Source organism: Mytilus edulis, chromosome 12 (genome assembly GCF_963676685.1).
Source record: "Mytilus edulis chromosome 12, xbMytEdul2.2, whole genome shotgun sequence".
NCBI lineage: Eukaryota > Metazoa > Mollusca > Bivalvia > Mytilida > Mytilidae > Mytilus > Mytilus edulis.
In genome coordinates, this window is record NC_092355.1 from 73531948 (window position 1) to 73551079 (window position 19132).

At 31.9% G+C, this 19132-nt stretch overlaps 1 protein-coding gene across 1 annotated transcript; it reads right to left on the bottom strand.

The window, feature by feature from the left end:
* Positions 1–81: 81 nt before the first annotated feature.
* Positions 82–15376, bottom strand: LOC139499157 (uncharacterized). Its single transcript, XM_071287838.1, has 7 exons — positions 15203–15376; positions 9520–9682; positions 8244–8531; positions 5672–5738; positions 3534–3604; positions 2579–2656; positions 82–1207 (listed from the first exon to the last, which is right to left on the bottom strand). The coding sequence occupies exons 3-7, from the start codon at positions 8374–8376 to the stop codon at positions 915–917; spliced, it is 642 nt and encodes a 213-aa protein (XP_071143939.1). The 5' UTR covers positions 8377–8531; positions 9520–9682; positions 15203–15376; the 3' UTR covers positions 82–914.
* Positions 15377–19132: the final 3756 nt, after the last annotated feature.

Consider the following 19132-nt stretch of genomic DNA (forward strand, 5'->3'; position numbering starts at 1 on the left):
CAGATTTTATGAATTTACAGGCATTATATGAAATAAACAAAGAAGATATCAGATCAATTAAATGGAAATGGATTTATATTTATTAAGTTGATGAACAAAATGTTTTTTTTTTTAAATACACGTATATGCTTAAATACAAAGTCTGTAGAAAACAACTTATCTGCAAATTAAGTACATATTGAATAGTTTACACAAAACAAAAACAGCAAACACATGAACAAAATTATATGTATAAGCATTGGTTCAATCTATAAGAGACTCCTCGCATCAATGTCCAATAACATTCAATCATATTATCATTTATCAATTTTAAATTGTGTTTATATCATCTGAATCGTTTTGCGTTAATAACAACAAAAGAATGATATAACTCACCGCATCATATTGCATGTAAATGCGAAATAATATTTTGGTTAAAGCAGTTTATCCTCTCGTAAGCCTTTCATATTCGTACAAGTAAATGTCATCTGGATATATGATGACAACCCACAAAATCGATTGGATATTTAGTAATTTTTGTACATCAGGATTGATTGTTTTTCATAAATAAAATTAAAGGAATAAAACACAAAGAAACTCAAAAGTAAAATCACAAAAATACAGAACTCCAAGGAAAATTCAAGACGGAAAGTCCTTAATCAAATGGCAAAAATCAAAAGCTCAAACATATCAAATACAAATTTCTGACATAGTACAGGCATTTTATAAATTAGCAAAGGAATGTACAGTCTAAAATAATAAATAGAATAAAAACATACGACCAAAGAAGAAATGTTTTAGTTGGACTCTGGAAGATTTAAAATATTGAAGAAACTATTTTCAGATGAGGGAGTCGGGCTACTAGTTAAAGTTTTTCTTCTGTTTTTAGTGGTTATTCTTCTTTCATTGATCTTCAAAATATATAAATATATGTTTTATTTACTTCTTTCAGTGCAATTTAGAAAGTTTTTTCTATCTTCAGATGTAATTTGTGTTGTTTGTATTCGTATTGCGAGTTCTTTATATTCATTGAATGCGTTTAAAGCTTTGAGGAATTGATCATACTTGTCTTCTCCTCCATCCAAAAGTGTTTCTAGTAGATTCCTTATTTCAATTTTAGCTTTTTCCTCTTCTTTTAACATGTTTAACTTTTTAATAATACTCAGGCGATCTACTATCCATTCAAACGAACAAACTTTATAGAATGCAGCAGGCCACTCTGATAAACCTGCAAGTACAACCAATGTTATTTATCAAACTTCAATTAAGTGCCGTATCAATCACATAAAAGAGGGACGACATATATCAGAGAAACATTCATGGCAGCAGAAAAATCACTGTTTATATTCGCATAATACAAAGATAAGAATGCACAGCTTATTAGATTTTTAAATATGAAAACAAAACAAAACATAAGGGAAAATGATAATGACTGATCCATAAATATTATTTTCTCGTTGCAGTTTATGCTATTATTTTTATACTTGGCAAGGATTCAAGAATTATTTTTTATAATAAAGTACATTGTGTTTGAAGTACACCGTCAACAATGTTTGTACTCGAAATTATATGATATCTATGACGGAAACTGGACCACATCCATATATATCTAAAGTGAGTGTGTTAGTTAGTTAAATTTATGAGCTTGTGGAATATAAATATCAAAATTATAGTTTTGGATTGTGAGATGCTATGTTCTAGACTCGTTCACGATTAATAAAGAAATAAGTAAAATATTTGTTGGCCAGATAATGACGTTACCACAGCTTGAACATGTTGAATATCAAGACAGAAATAACTGTTTTTATAAGAAGAGGATGTCGCCATATACAGTATTTACATTACATAGAATTATGTAGGTCTTATATGTATATTCGATGCTTCAAAAAATGAAAACAACACGTAAGATAATTCCTTGCACTCGAAGCTCTTTCCTTGACTTAACTTCATCAGGAAAGCTCGAAGCCGAATATTGTAGCCGAGGATGTATAAGTACTGAAACAATTGAAAAGCTTTATCCTCAATGCTCTTAATCTAAAATTGTTTGGATTTCTAACTTTTTTGACCTGAGCGTCACTGGCGAGTCTTATGTAGACGAAACGCGCGTCTGGTGTACATAATTATAAGCCTCGTAGCTATGATTGCTATTATGACAAAACGTATCTAAAAAAAATAGTTAAATCAATCTAAGGCAAACTTTGCTCGAGGGCGTATACCTAAGTTTCTTAATAGTTTCAAAATTTATAAGCTGTAGTTTTTAAAAAGATTTGTTATCAACCTTGTCAGTTCCTCATTACTGGTACTGACTACTGACTACTGATAGTCCATCGCCAACCTTTACAGTTGCAGTGTATATAATAAAAAAAACCAACAACATGTAAATTGTTTAGTAATTTAATATGGAAAAAGTTGTTAAGTATTTATAATGGATTACCCTAGTATAGATACAATTACTAAATATCGAAATGATCAAGTTATGTGATCTTTTTTTGCAGACACAAAATTGATAGTATTAATCATATCACTGGACAGGAGTAACACAACAGGTGATGTTGGAGAAGAATTTGTCATTTTTTCATCACTTTACGTGTATACTTACCGTATAACGGTAAAACAATGGTAAAGACAATCAGCAATGCTACGGTAAAGTAAATACAGTTTAATTTATGAGTTCTACCTGAAAAGAACATTTTTGTTTAAGGTTTACAGTAAACGATATGAAGATAAGAAAATATGAAATGATTGCAAATGAGAAAATTCTCCCCCCTAGACCACATGACGTAGATGTTAACAACTATAGGTCACCATACGGTCTTAAAAAAATGAGCCAAACCAATATCACAATGCATGCTGGAAAGTCCAGAATAGACAGATGTAAAATTATTCAAACCAGAAAATCAGGTATGAACAGTATAATACTCGCAAAATGAATATAATACTATGTGTTGTAAATTTTGTTTTTCCCACCGACCAACTATGCTTTGTTATGAAAAAAAATCTGTAAACTAACAAATTTTAAATATAATATACTTCCGGGTAACCTAGTACTCCCTTGTTGATGGGTTAGGCCGACTTCGGGATACAAAAAAAATAATCAGCAAAACCAAAATAAAACCTCATTAGACTGCCGATCGTACAAGCACTTTTTTCAAAAGATGTCGCTTGATGATTTTTTTCTGGTCTTGTTATGGAAGTTATAGGTATCCTTTAATTGAATTCACAATGATGATGCATGTGTAGCATTTGCCACTTACATACAGCCAGTCTAGCCTATTTCCGAGTTCATACATACTGAAGTGTTGTTGGTACATTGATTTGTCATCTCTGTTGGTCTTTTCCTTTGAAAACCATGGCGTTGTCAGTTTATTCTAAAATTATAAGTTTGAATGTCCTTTCGATATCTGTTGTTTTTTAGTTGTTTTAAGTTTTTACGTTTTGTATTTATTAAAATATGATAGTTATGTTGTTGTTTTTCGTATAATTTTATTCAACATTGGTATCTTCTTTTTTTTGGAGGCTAACATATGATACTTTGTATACAAATGCAAACATACCTTCGTTATAATCAGTTCTTACGTCTTTAAATCTGTTTTCTAATAGAGAGGACAAGTTTTTTGGTTGTGACCTGTTTGAGAATATAAAGAAAAATATCAATCAGACAATAACCAATGTAAAAGGATACACAAATGATGACCATTTAAAAAGTGTAAATAGCTTCAGATCATACAGACACACATGAACATAACTCGCTTGTTCTTTATGTTACGGATATATGATCATTCCCATATAGACGTATAACTGTGATAGCTTTTTTAAAATGAAAATAAAGTCTTGCAGTTTTAGGAGCCAACACAGTGGGGAAATATATTAAAAATCTCTTTACAAATTACGGGAAATCTGTTGATTTCTTAACTTGACAACCATTAGTTCGAAGAGTTCAGTTTTTAACATTATATCTTGACACGTAACGAACTCGGAAGCCTTAATAGATAATAGCTAGTAAGATTGTGAAGAGTGAAGCATAAGAAACCGTGAAGGATTTATGATCAGTTAAAGATATACCATATATTAAGCTGTTACGTCATCATGTTTATTATCAGAGAAAAGTTCGACAACTAACATTTTTTGTACAAGTTATAGGCTCAAGAAATATCGTAAATAGGCTTCGGGACCTTTTGTTTTCACCATTAAACTCTTTGCATATCAATGTTTATACGACATCTTTCCTTGTTTCGGCTTGAAAGTACGTACAGCAAGAAATTATTAACCGTATTTTAAAATTAGGAGCCACATTACACAATGGGTAACTCTTTATAGATTAACACAACTGAACATGGTGTTAATAGTGTAACAAAATATTTCAAGTTGAAACAAAAATGTGTCCAAAGTACACGGATGCCCCACTCGCACTATTTTCCATGTTCAATGGACCGTGAAAATGGGTAAAAAATATAATAAGCCATTAAATATAGAAAGATCTTATCATAGGGAACATTTGTACTAAGTTTTAAGTTGATTGGACTTTAACTTCATCAAAAACTACCTTGACCAAAAACTTTAACCTGAAACTCGCACTTTCATTTTCTATGTTCAGTGGACCGTGAAATAGGGGTCAAAAGTTTAATTTGTCTTTAAAATTAGAAAGATCATATCATACCGAACATATGTACTAAGTTTCAAGTTGATTGGACTTCAGCTTCATCAAAAACTACCTTGACCAAAAACTTTAACCTGAAGCGGGACAGACGGACGAACGAACGGACAGACGGACGGACGAACGGACGCACAGACCAGAAAACATAATGCCCCTCTACTATCGTAGGTGGGGCATAAAATAATATCACGTTCTGAAAGATGTTAACAAAACCGAACACGAGCATGTTTATAAAAACTACGTAGAAACAAAAAAATATTTTCAGGTATTTCTATTTTAAAACTTGTTTATGGTCTGAATTATCTTAGCTAATTGTTTTCATTATAATTGAAAGCATTGCTGTCATTTATGTGCGCAACAGTAGCATATAACATGTATGAACTCATAACAGATAATATAATTAAAATGTTGTATTCTAGCCTGACACACTTTTCGTCTACAAAAGACTAGAAAAGTAAAAAAAAAAAGCCAAATAAGTACAACGTTGAATAGCTTTTGCCAAATACAGCTAAGGTAAACTTTTCCTGAGGTATAAAAGTGTTACTGCTGTTGATCGATGGATAGAAAAACAAATCCAGAATGCAATCTTATACAACATGAACAAAAGGAGACACATTAACTGTAAGAAGAAAAAAATCGAAAACAAAAACAGACATCAAAATGCATAGACACGAAATATTGGTTAACAACTGCCGTATTCCTGACCAGTTACAGGACATTTTACGAAAAACTTGTAGATTCAACCTTGTTGTATGGCTAGCCTAACCACCAGCTTATACATCTTGTATGGCTTTGATACGAAATAACGCTAAAAATAACAGCACTGCGTAACAGGTAAACAGTATAAACAATTACAAAAACAAGTACAGAGAAACGCATTAATAAATAATATAATACAAACATCACATGACAGTACATTACATCCTTTAAACAGCAGCATACATTTTTCATAAAATTCTTTCAATAAAACGGAAGTCGTAATTAATTACAAAACTGAAGGCAAGATGTGTTTCACAGTTGCAAAGTTTTAAAACTTACGGTCTGACGATAATTTCTGGACATGACTTATTCCGAACAGCAGTACCAATATAAGGACACGGGTTAGCTGTAATGACAAAGATAGCATGAAATTAATTAAAGTACACATCCTGTAAGAAAAAATATTGTTTATCAGTTGGTTATTAAAAGTTTAGTACAATTGGCAGGCACATTCATATATACCGTCCAACAAGTGAAATCTACTAAGAATAAATATTGTTTATCAGTTGGTTATTATGAGTTCAGTACAATTCATATAAACCGCCCAACAAGTGAAGTCTACTAAGATTAAGCAAATATTTCGTTAATAGAAAGTTGAAAGATGTTATATTTAAATGTGGTGAGAACTAAATGGGTGTCGGTAATAAAGGTTATAATATTATTTTTCACAAGACGAATATTAGCTTTTCCTTTGTTTTCGGCTATAATTTATCATTTGTATTAGGGGTTTGCTTTTCATTTTAATACCCAACTGCTCCATAGTATTGCTAGTTGCAGATGAATAAGTGCATAAAAATAAGTAAACTATACTGAAAATGTAAATAAACTCATCATAGATACCAGGACTAAATTTTCTATATACGCCAGACGTGCGTTTCATCTACAAAAGACTCATCAGTGACGCTCGAATCCAAAAAAGTTAAGAAGGCCAAATAAAATGATCATCCTCGGTTTGTTCTTGGGCATAACCTAATTATTTACTGGTTGTTTTTCAACAATGAAATCAAAACCGACACAGCAGTAGTATTAATTGGAATGTACAAAGTCAGGAATTTGACAGTTGTTTGCCATTCGTTTGATGTGTTTGAGTATTTGATTTCAATTTGATACGGGACTTTGCGTTTTTAATTTTCCTTTGAGTTCGGTAGTTTTTTGTTTTTACTTTTTAAATAAAATTTTCACTTTAACCTTCATTATCAAGTGAAATTTACAACATCAGGAATATGATTGTTGTTTTCACTCGTTTGATGGGTTTGATCTTTTAAATTTTCAATTTGGTACACAGCTACTAAAGAGGTGTATTGTATTTGAAGCTTTAAGGACGTCCATCGGTAGTTTTACTGTCGCAAATTGAGTTTACCTGGCGACGCGGAGCGGAGACAGGTAAACGGGTATTTCCGACAGTAAAACTACTGATGGACGTCCGCAAAGCTTCAAATACAATACAGTTATCTCTATTATAATGCAAAACAATTTCATAATTAAATTTCAATCATTATTTCAGTGTAAAATCACCATTAAAGAAACTTCCGCGAAAAGATGTTATCTTCTTTGGTCCCTACACTAAGTGAAGTCATAGGTATGCTTCTGGCGTCAGACATAAACACCGGGCGTTTTCTGGTTTCTGTGTCGCTTCAGAATGTAATAAAATTTGATAAAAAGAAGATTTTTAGGCGCAACAAGTGAGTTTTTTGTTTATTATTGTAGAAATAACATGACAATACATTCCGCAATTCAAAATGTCGGCTCCCTTAGTTACAGACAAGGAGATAGAGAATTTTACGCCTGCTGTCATCCAATCAGAACAATTGTTACAAAATAATTGCATTAGAATTTTGCATAGGTACTATTTCTGTACTAAAAAATTGTAGTACTGGAAATCTACTTATTCAGTACTATTTTGTTACTCTAAAATTATTGTAATATTTAGGTACCTGTATTTAACAGTTATGCCGTCGGAGCTTAAAATACAATATTGTTATCTCCATTCTAATGAAACTAACAGAAAACAACGTTAAAACATGTATTTAAAATCTGTCATTTGTCGTCTGCGCTTGCGCGTACGTCCCATAGCATCAATTGTCAATTGATGCCATGTAAGAAAGTGACGTTATCCAATCAAAATGAACGTTACAAACGTTGTTGCATTAGAATACTTAATTTGTACTTGAAATTTAGGTACTACAGATTTTTGGTTACTACCGTTACATTTTCAGCATTTTGAAAGTTTTTTCTATTTCAAATCTCTTAAAGTTATGATTTTCAAAAATGGAATATTGTTTTATTTCTGTAGCAAAATATTTAGTACAAATCAAGTTCTGCAAAAAATACAACTACCTAAATATTACAATAGTTTTAAAGTAAAGAAATAGTATTATAAATATTAAAAGTAAATTTCCAGTACTGCATTTGTTTAGTACAGAAATAGTACCTATGCGAAAGTAGCTTTGTAAGGGACGTTCCGTATTGAAGTCCTATCATATAATGTTGTCATTTAAATGTTATAGTTAAAATTGCCATAAAAGCGGGAGGTTTGACATGTCACAAAACCAGGTTCGAACCCACTATTTTGTTTTATTAAACTGTCTTGTACATGTATCAAGTCAGGAAAATGGCCAATGTTATATTATAGCTCGTTTCTGTGTGTGTTACATTTTAATGTTGTGTTTCTGTTGTCTCGTACGTCTCCTCTTATATTTGATGTGTTTCCCTCAGTTTTAGTTTGTAACCCGGATTTGTTTTGTTCTCAATCGATGTATAAATGTCGAACATCGTTATTCTACTGTTACCTTTTTTAAAAAAAATATTTTACTTTTACATCATAGGTGTGAAGAAAATTGTTCACATTTACCTTCATTACCACAAATGAGTTTGTGACATGAACAGTCTTCCTCTGAGGGTGTACAATAGCAGTTGTGTTTAGGCGTTGTAACAAATTTGTACCCTTGTGAAGGGTCGCATTCACATGTTGTATCATTTATCATACTTCCTTCACGGTGGACGATTTGACCTTCTTCATTACAAAATGACTTTTGATACACACACTTATTGTTACCATCAGTTGAAAATGGGAAAGGCTGATATCGTTTGTAACTGCATCCTGCTTTGTTGAAATATGGTTCGAATATAAGTTTGCTGCCTATAATTGATATAAAAGAAATTAGAAGAGGAATATTTTGTAATGTAAAGCGGTTAATCATTGTAGAAAACTCCCTACTTAATGGTAAATAAAATCATCATATGTAGATACTAGGATTGTAATTGTGTAAACTATGTATATTTTATATTCTCTTAAAAAACAACAATAAACACAAATAAGGTGGTTAATCTAAGCATCGAACACAGGAGTCAAATGTAGTCCTCTGTCAACGAAAATGAAAAAAACCAAAGAAATGTTTATAAGTATTAATATAAATGCAAGTTATGTAGTTGCATTGCTCAATACAACAATATTATCAAATCGTTTTAGCACCCTGCAAAAACAATTAGTCGGACAGGGATACATCAGACTCGAGCTTACCAGCCGTAAATACCTTGTACATTAGTACTTTCCTTATCTGTATATATGAGTATTGGATGAGTACTGACTTTTGATTTAAATACCTACTGTCTTGTTACCTTTCCGGAGCACTTATTCCTGATGGGGTTGTGTTGTTAAGTTTTTAGTTTCCTATATTGTGTTTTGCGTACTATTGTTAGTGTATTTGTCTTTTCTTTTAACCATGGCAATGTCAGTTTATTTTCGAGTCATGAGTTTGAATATTCCTGTGGTATCCCTTGCCCTATCTTGGCGACTGCTACAGTTTGAGGTATTAGATCTAAAATACTTAACCCCGCGACATTTGCATGCGCCTGTCTTCAGTAAAACAGATCGTCATTTGTAACTATACATTGACTATTGACGAGGAATGTGTTTGATACTAGTAATGTGACTTCTTTGAAATGTTTGATATTATACATATATTGGTAATATGGTAATTGGATTTAGGTTTATTTAGTAATAAAAAAAAAGATGCCCTGTTATCTTTTCCCCCGCAAAGCAGAGTTTTGTTTATATAAAAGTCCATAACGATAGGAGAGAATATATCATGGGGCAATCAACTATTGATAATTAACAACAGTTATACCTGTGCTGCTATAATCCAGTCCATCACATGTCTCTCGATACGAATTCTCTGGTGATTGCAACAAACACACATAGCTCTGACCGCAATAAAACTTTCGTGCTCTGAGACGCCAATGTCCTGGCGCTGGACATTTTAATTCGTATGCAAACGTCACAATAATGACCTGAAATATTAAACGAATTTTGTGATGCCTGGCAGATAATATGAACAATGTATCGCACAGCAAATCAAATCTAATGTATTAATTGCCTTTTGTTTTATACTAAAAGATTCACCCTTCGCTAACAACAAATAATTGTGTTTTACCGCAGTTCGTATAGTAAAGCGTGATAATATTGTATTATCGTTACATTTTCATAAATATTCATGAGACATGACAAAATTGACGAATAAGGAAGTCGAATTTGTGGAACGATATATTGGTATTTTCAAGCACTTCACTTTCTAGTCGTCGTTAAACATATCAAACTTTTTTTTATAATTGTTAGTGGCAATTACAGTTGTTTTCTAATTTTCTTTTTATAAATGTATTCGCTAATTAAAGGTGTGGAAAAAATAAGCGTTTGAAATTCACGATGCACGTAAAATTAGATAAGTTTAACTCGTTGAACGAGGCACCTGTCTTGCACGACTGAACGTCAAATAGAAAAGAAAAAATACCCACGTTGAACGTGAAACAAAAACGACAATCAGGTTGCTCGAAAATAACATTGCCAGGCTCTTAAATCAATGGCAACCGTACTACATCTCCTTTTTTAGTATAAAATAAAAATAAAAGTATAAAGTCTTTAGCTGATTAATCTTGATAAAAGATCGCAAAATCCAGTTCTACGAGGACAAAAACTCGGACTCGACACCATAGAGGTGTTTACATACATAACAAAACCCGGAGAAAAGTACTTATACCAAAGAACAGAAAAATGGTTATTAGTATTTAAAAAATAAACTTAAATGTACTTACTTGGAGAAACCATGGCAAGAATACAGTTTTCATTACACAGAGGTTCTAGATTCACTACAATCTGCCAAAAAAATAAAATCGAAAAATGTTAGTGCACGTTTTGATGTATTTCTCCATGTGCTAAATTACATCGGTGTTCTTGTTTTGCTTTTGTTTTACTGAAATATGTCCTTGTTATTTAATAATTCATATTAAGTTTAAATTAATTTCCTTCTCATACATTGCACATATATACCAACATCAACATCACAGATACCACGTCGGACGCAAATTAAAATTGCAAACACTAAAATTAATTTCTGCAACAGATTACAAAATGGATGTTATTCTTTGACGATTATACTTTAAACACTATTAAAACGAATCTAAAAAAATACACATCCAGACGTATATCAAGTTTAGAGTCCACATTTTTCTAAACATTGCGGAGGATATTATGCAAAACTCTAACGATACCAAAGTTTTTATCATTTTGATTCATTATTATTGATTTTTAAACCTGAACAATTTATCGTCTGTTAATGAATTAGCATGTTTAAAGAAATAAGTTATAAATTAGTTCTAACTACAACTTTACTTTATAACAAGGATGTACATATTTGAAAGCAGTTAAAATAATATGTGGTTTGTAGACGAAATTAATACCTCTCAAATGCTAAACAAAGAATTATCTTTGTATCTATACACAGCCTTGAATAACACTTCTGTTTAGTGTTTTATTTGCTGTTTTTTCATCTCTTATTTTTGTCGATAATAACTAAATGATTATATTCAGCATTAAACACTATATCGGCAAGGCCCGTGGCCTTTTTACTTTTCAAGTTTCTGTTTTAAAGCTAAGAATTACAAATTATAACCATAATGAGCCTTTTAACGTAGCTGTTTATCTTCTGCTACGTCTGCATGTGTGAAAAATGTATATTAATGTTCTTTCAATAATATGTCAACAGTATTACACTGTAACAACTATTCTTTTATCGAAAATAGTATGACAACACACATCTGGAACTGTGACAATAAAGAAGGATCACGTAAAAATACACATCTGCTTTAATCAAATGTCCTTTGTAAGAGGTATATATTTAGAAAACACACACATTTAATTTGTACTAGATAACACTCAGCAATATTACTGAAGGAATTGTCAACACTGTTGATCAGTGGAAAAGATCAACCCAGACAACATGAGTATGTTGGCCCAACATTGGCGCAACGTATATCATTGCATTGGCCCATCGTTGTATTTTAACGTTGGCCCAACGTATAAGTGCAAAGTGGGCCTACGTTGGTCCAACATGATGGCTTAATGTTGGCCCAACGTTGTACGGTTATATGCGATACATAGAGCCAACGTTGGCCCATTGTATGAAAAACGTAATCCATGTTGGCACAACGTTGGTCCAACGTAGAAATATCTTTTCTTATGTTGACACTACGTTGGTCCAACGTAGATATGTCTTATTTCTGTGTTGGCACTATGTTGGTCCAAGGTAGATATTTCTCATTTTTATGTTGGCAATACGTTGGGCCATTGCATCAACCAAATCACAATGGATGCTGCATGTGGAGCTGGATATGATAAATATACCGGAGCACATGTTATTTGATCTTTTTTTGTGTTCCAAACTGCCAAGGTTTAAGGTAGAAATTCTGTTTTTGTGTATTACCCATTGTTACTGTCCTTGGGTTTTTTTCATGAATTTTGCCTCTTTAATTTTATTTATTGTGTGACACTAAGGTATTTCTTTGGCAATGTTTGGTGGATCGACCAGATAAACTCTGTGTCATTTGGTCTCTTGTAAAGAGTTGTCTCGTTAGAAATCATACCACATCTTCTTTTTTCATATCAATTTCATCTATTTCTTTAACTGCACATATGACGTCTGACTTATGGTAAGTCGCTCAAACATATATTTTTTTAAGAGATGTAATTTTAGTTGTATTGGTTCCAGATCCAGATCGAAAATTAAATAATTCAGAAGATGATTTTTTATTTATTTTAAATTTGATATCATTGGTCGTCAGTGACCACGAGTATTGTCCTCCTCAATTTGAACTTCAACAGTGTCATTATTATTTATGTTATTCTTTCTTTCCCTTCTCTTTGTCCTGCCTACTTCTCTGTCAAGGCTAAACCGCAGCCAATATTTAGCTGCATCCTCTAGCTCCTTATCTGAATTCTCTTTACAGCAGTGAGCTACGTTTTTTTCTAACCGACTCTGTAATAAAGTTATAAGTAAATTTGAACCGTGTGTTTGCCTAATGCATGCGTGCGTAATCTCCCTACTAGATATGTTATATAAATTTAATGTATATTCTAAATATTTTAAACACTATTTAATACAAAATAATATCTTAAAAATAACCAATCTTTTTTTATTTTTTTTTAATATTGGTAATTTGTCTAATGGTCAGAAGTACTAGTTGAAATAAATACAAAGTCAAATCTAAATACACTAGCATTAACGGTAGTATTAAACATGTTATGCATATATATATCTGTGAAATTCGAATCCGGTGTAGCATATAAAGGATGGCTATTATGTTAACTTACTTTCTTATAGTTATTCATTCTGGGCTATCAAATGGTAGAATGCATTTTTCCTCATCTCCATTCCCATGCATTTTCTAGCTAGGATGTTGTCAATAATTCTTATTATTCCTAGTTCTCTTTTTCCCCTTTTGCACTCTGATTTAGTACTGTACGTAGTACTCAAACACCTGACATAAAAATTTATATTAGAATGTAAAATTGTATATTAAAAAGAAAAGCTATTTCAAGTAATTCAGACAATAATTTAGTCTTTTTCTTTTATAAATATCCGTCTGTGTGGTATAGTCTTTTTTTAACGCCCCCCCCTATTTTTTATATTTAAAGCGTCAGCTTTTTGTGACTGATATTTACTCCTACAAATTATTCAAATATTGGTTTTGTTTTGCAAAAGTGTTACCGAGGACAAAAAATAAATTCAGCCGAGTCCGTATAATTATATACAAATTACAACATATTCTTGTAATGAATTTAGATAAGATTTTTTAATAAGATTAAAAAATAAATACTCTATTTGATATCTAAAACACTGTTACACATGCAAGTGTGTATATGATCAGGTTTCACAAATATATCGTATATGTTTGCATGCTGTTTAGACACACAATAAAACTAACAAATTAATTTATATTTCAATGAATTCGAAGTAGAAATCATTATGCCACATTTCTGAAATATTACGGAATAATCCATCATAAGACAGATTTTTTCTATTAACTTCAGTAATGGTCATAAATGTTATCGTTATAGATTTTTAGAAAAAAAACTATTAAAATATTGGTAATTTACAATTTGTTTGAAGATACTAATGTTCAGTGGCAAATATTTCATTATGATTAATAGGATTGAAATGGTTTAAAATCTAGCAAATAATTCGCCCGCATCGTACAAACTTCAAGATCAACATTATAAAATGATAGAAATTAATACATGTATATGTTTTAATTTTTAACAACATCCCTCAGATTACAAAATTAATATTGTTTTTGTCATTCTTACTCGTATATATATATCAGATTTTTTTAAAGTTACAACTTACATGTTACTTTCTTTCTCTTTCAACCTCAGATGATATGATTTTCTCTATTGTTTTCTTCGTTCCATGTTTTACTGCTTTGTTACACATACACAACAGGAAATAACCACAAAAGTGACCATCCCATTACATTCAGATTTCTTATAAACTTAATAACCATAGCAACTATCTTTGAAATTTGTCGAACATATGGTCAACCTTATCAGAATGTGCTTGATTAACAGACTGGCTGTATCAAATATCACTCTGCATATAATTGCTAAATTATTATGTTTCACAAAGTTTAATGAATAAAGTTATTATAAATAATGATTGCAAAAAAATTAAACTTTTAACCAGGCAATTTATGTTTACGGTATACTTTTTTTTAATTCAGTAATGACATGAATGATATTCCAGTAAAAAATGTACCTGGCTTATATAAAGATTATAATATATGATCAACGTTGGCCCAGCATTGGCCCAACATAGAATTGTAAATGTAATTTCAGTTAATAAACACTTATATATAACGGTATAACATTAACTTTTCATAAAGCCTGCAGCAATCGAAATTATCCGCCTCCCAAGAGAAATAAAGTGTAAAATATTTCATAATCAATTTTTATCAACAAAATTTCATATCGGCCCTATGTCGCTCCTAACATAATGCCATCATTTGCCCGATTATTTATAACCAGCATGAGATAATATTATGAATTTACAACAAGATACCAACGTTGGGCCAAAGTTGTGCAGCCATCACCAATGTGCGACCAACATACCGACAATTTGCCAACGTTGGGCCACTGTTGTGCAGCCAACATAAACTTGCGAACAACGGACCGACAATTTGCCAACGTTGGGCCAATGTTGTGCAGCCAACACCAACGGTCGACCAACGGGCCGACAAATTGCCAACGTTGGCCCACTGTTAGTCTGTTGACTGGGAAGAACTGATTTATTAATGATAATTATTTCTATATTTGTTCATTGACATAACTGACATATAGCAATACACTTAACACTTACACTTTTCCTTAACTTATACAGTCAATTCTTGAGTGCTTGATTTTAATATTAGTTGCACAAAAATTGAATAAAATAAAATAGCAACTATTTTACGTGAACAAATGGTTAGAATATCAACACTTACTCTTCCAATCAGTACGAAATAGTTTTCTTCAAAGCATAAACACGTATGCTCATCGGTGTGTGTTTGTCAACAATTTCCATGTGTATCTAAACCAGTTCACGCCAGGTAAACACACCTTTAAAAAACAAATATTGAGTAAATTATCGTTCCTTGCCTTCAAGTCCATTCAGAATATTAAAAATTTCATCGCATTACTGGCAAAACATTCTACTATTCATTAAATGTCCTTTAATATCACACTACTACAAGCCTTGTTATCTCATTATCTTTCATGTAATGATAATTGAAACCCATTGTATATAAACCTTTGTATTTTATTTGAACCGTAGTTATTAAATGATAGAATAGACTATTCAGATAACGACGGGGCTATACAGATAGTTCAATGACTGTTTAGAGTTGTTAGAATACATTGATATTGATATCGAATGTCAATTTCGTTTTCAAATTATCTAGAGAATATTCTTTATTTCTGTAAGCGTTTTAAAATTTACGAATATGTATCTAATTCAAAAACTTAACAAAGATAATATGCCTATCAATGTTTATGCCATATGCGCTTTTATATCTGCATCAGCTTCATCGATAGCGCTCGAATCAAAACAGTATGAAATGCAAATACGGAATTGAAGCGCATGACAACAACACAATAACACGGACAAGTTGTGCTTAATACCACCAACACAATTCATGATTCGGGATAGAAAGCCAGTGTTTTGAATGATTCAATATTTTATTTTGTCATGACAAGGTATTGCTGTTTTTCTGTAAGTTATTGGTGCTTCTTAAGAATATTAGTTCATTTACAGAAACTTTACAGAATCTGGTATGGTTTCCAAGAAGAGATCAGGGTATAGCAGCGATGAACTTCCCCAAAACCATTACTTGTGCAGAACAGGAATACGTGCTCAGAACCAATATTAGTTTTGCACAGACATTGCTGTACCCCTGTTTACCTATAATGTCTGTTTTGTTCATCCATCGTTGTACATGTAATGAAATTTGATGCGACTGTCATACAAGTGAGAGGTTTAGCGCTATAAAACCTGTAACATGTGAAGAATATGACAGTTGGTGTCCATTGGTTGTGTGTTTTATCATTTGATTAGGGACTTTTTGAATTTTCCTCAGAGTTCAGTAATTTTGTGATTTTACATCCTAATAGTCTCTGTTCAGATTTTAGGTCGGTACATGTCCTAAGTTATTGGAATTAAGAAATAAATGTTTTGGAAAACAAGGGCCCAAAAATGACCAGTGTAAAACAATTCAAACAGGAAAACTAACGATCTAATCTTTAAAATGACAACCAACGAGAAACATGTATGAACAACATCAACAAACGACAATCACATGTCAGATTTGAAAATCAAAGCATAATTTTCTGACATCAGACACGAGAATCAATGAATGTCTTTGTCGATAGATGTTTTTGTGTAATGTTAAATTGTTCCTTTTAAAGTTGTTACACGATGATGACTGACTTTATCATTTATTATATCTGTTTAGTTCACGCATCATTGTAAATATAACGGAATTTGACAAGACTGTCAACAAAGTGAAAGGTGTAGCGCTATAAAACCAGGTTGAAAATGCCTTTACCAAGTCAGGAATATTACAGTTATTTTCCATTCGTTTTTTATGTGTTTTGTCATTTTGCCATGTGACTATGGACTTTCTGATTGGATATTCCTCTGAGTTCAGTATTTTTGTAATTTTACTTTTTACACAATTTCAAACAAAGGAATATCTTAAGAAATGTTTATACAGAAAAGAGCCAACGGGTTTGTCGAGAATGCGATGTAGACCGTTTTTATCAGAACTAGAAAAGGGAAGTTTTCAGAACACTCATTTGGAACAAAGAAAATGTTAAATATGCGACAGTGGTGAACTACAGATGTGCTCCACGTCACAACTACATCCGTGACGGACTTCTTTGCAAACTTTGAGCACTACATGCCTGTGATTTTGCAAACCTTTCGTCCATAGATAAATAAGTAAAAAATCCGTAGTAATAATATCTAGGTTTAAACTGTCGTAGATGTCTCTCCTCGAGTAGAATTCTGTTAATTACAACGAATTTCTAAAGAAATTGATTATTTAAAAAAAAGAACTGTATTTCCTGCATTTGACATATATGCACTACCGAAAAGGGCTCATTAGTGTATAAAGGCATACACACGTAGACACAGGGAGTAAAAAGGAAATTTATCAGTGCACATATAACCCACCTATGACAAAGAATAACAATGTTCATCTTTTAAAGGAAATGCATGTGATTTTAAGAAATGTACATCGTTTAATATATGACACAGGTTAAAAAAAGGCTGTCAGAGTAAAATTGAGAATGGAAATGAGGAAAGTGTCAAAGAGACAACAACTTGACCATCAATCATAAATCAGCCGAGTACCACTAATGACTCTCTAACACAGCGATCGAACCCACATTCGAAGACAGGCTTCAGCTGGCCCTAATCAAAAATGTTATCTATTTGCGCATTTATGTATATATAGTGTCACTATGTTTTTGGGATATACAATGCAAGTATCCATGCAGCCTAGTCAACTCTGTGTTTTTGTTATATGTATTTATATTTGTATCGATCTGATGCATTAAGCCTTTTTCAACTGATTTTATTTACTTTGTTCTTATGTTTTACTGTGACATAACTGTCAGATGATAAGGGGTAGCGGTTGGGCACCAGCTATTATAATTAACCCCATCACCTTATGTATGTGCATGTCCCAAGTCTGGAGCCTGTACTTCAGTGGTTGTCGTTTGTTGCTGTGTTACAGATTATTTTGTATATATATTAGGTCGTTAGTTTTCTCGTTTCATTAGTTTGACATCTGTCATTTGGGTTTTTATATAGAAGAGGGACGAAAGATACCAAAGCGACAGTCAAACTCATAAATCTAAAATAAACTGACAGCGCCATGGCTAAAAATTAAAAAGACAAACAATAGTACACATGACACAACATAGAAAACTAAAGAATAAACAACACGAACCCCACCAAAACTAGGGGCGATCTCAGGAAGGGTAAGAAGATCCTGCTCCACATGTGACACCCGTCGTGTTGCTTATGTGGGTTTTTATATAGTTGACTACGTGGTATTGGCTTTGCCCAATATTGAAGGCCGTAAGGTAACCTACAGTTGTTACTTTCTGTATCATTTCGTCTTTTGTGAAGAGTTGTCTCATTGGCAATCAAACATAATCTGTACGATAATTTACGTTTGAAGTTGGATTCATAACAAACTGCACATATATACATTATAGTTAATTGCTATTAATAAGTATTGCAATATGCATTGTGTTTAAATGCAATATCAGTATTTAGTTCTATTTTAATCTTTAATCAATCCTAATTCTATCTTACTTTTGAGATATAGTTATGTGCTGTTTCAGAAATTTCATATATTCTAATGTGACGTAATTTTTTTTATTTTTTTTTAAACGATAAATCTTTTATTGCACATTTCTTTGCTGTTTAACAAATTACTCGACTCACAGCATTCAGCCGGGTATCCCTGTGAATTAGTTACTGTTTAACCAGGGAGATTATACAGTAAATTTTTATTTATATGTATATATATATATATATATTAATTATGATTAGTTATCATAAATACAATACATTGATTTTAACAATTTGTCTAAGTTCTTAGTTATGTGGAGGTCATCATAATGTAACGTAAATACGGAAGTTGTACTATTCATTATCCGATGTTGGTTATAATTTAATCATTGACCCTTAACCTTGATCGGCATAATCTCGTGAAAATTGAGATGATCGTAATTTTTAATGCCTTTTCACCATCGTATGTGACGTCATTTTCATAATTTACTGCGTTGAGGCCTGGACTGAGTCGGTGTGTCTATTCTGTGTTGGTCATTCATTATGTATTCGTGTTTGTTTTATGTAATGA

Coding starts and splice junctions, on each gene's coding strand:
- LOC139499157 (XM_071287838.1), bottom strand. CDS start 8,376: ATGATAAATGATACAACATGTGAATGCGACCCTTCACAAGGGTACAAA. Junction 2,657..3,533: donor AAGAACTGATTATAACGAAG/GTATGTTTGCAT, acceptor TGTTCTTTTCAG/GTAGAACTCATAAATTAAAC. Junction 1,208..2,578: donor CATTGTTTTACCGTTATACG/GTAAGTATACAC, acceptor TTGTACTTGCAG/GTTTATCAGAGTGGCCTGCT.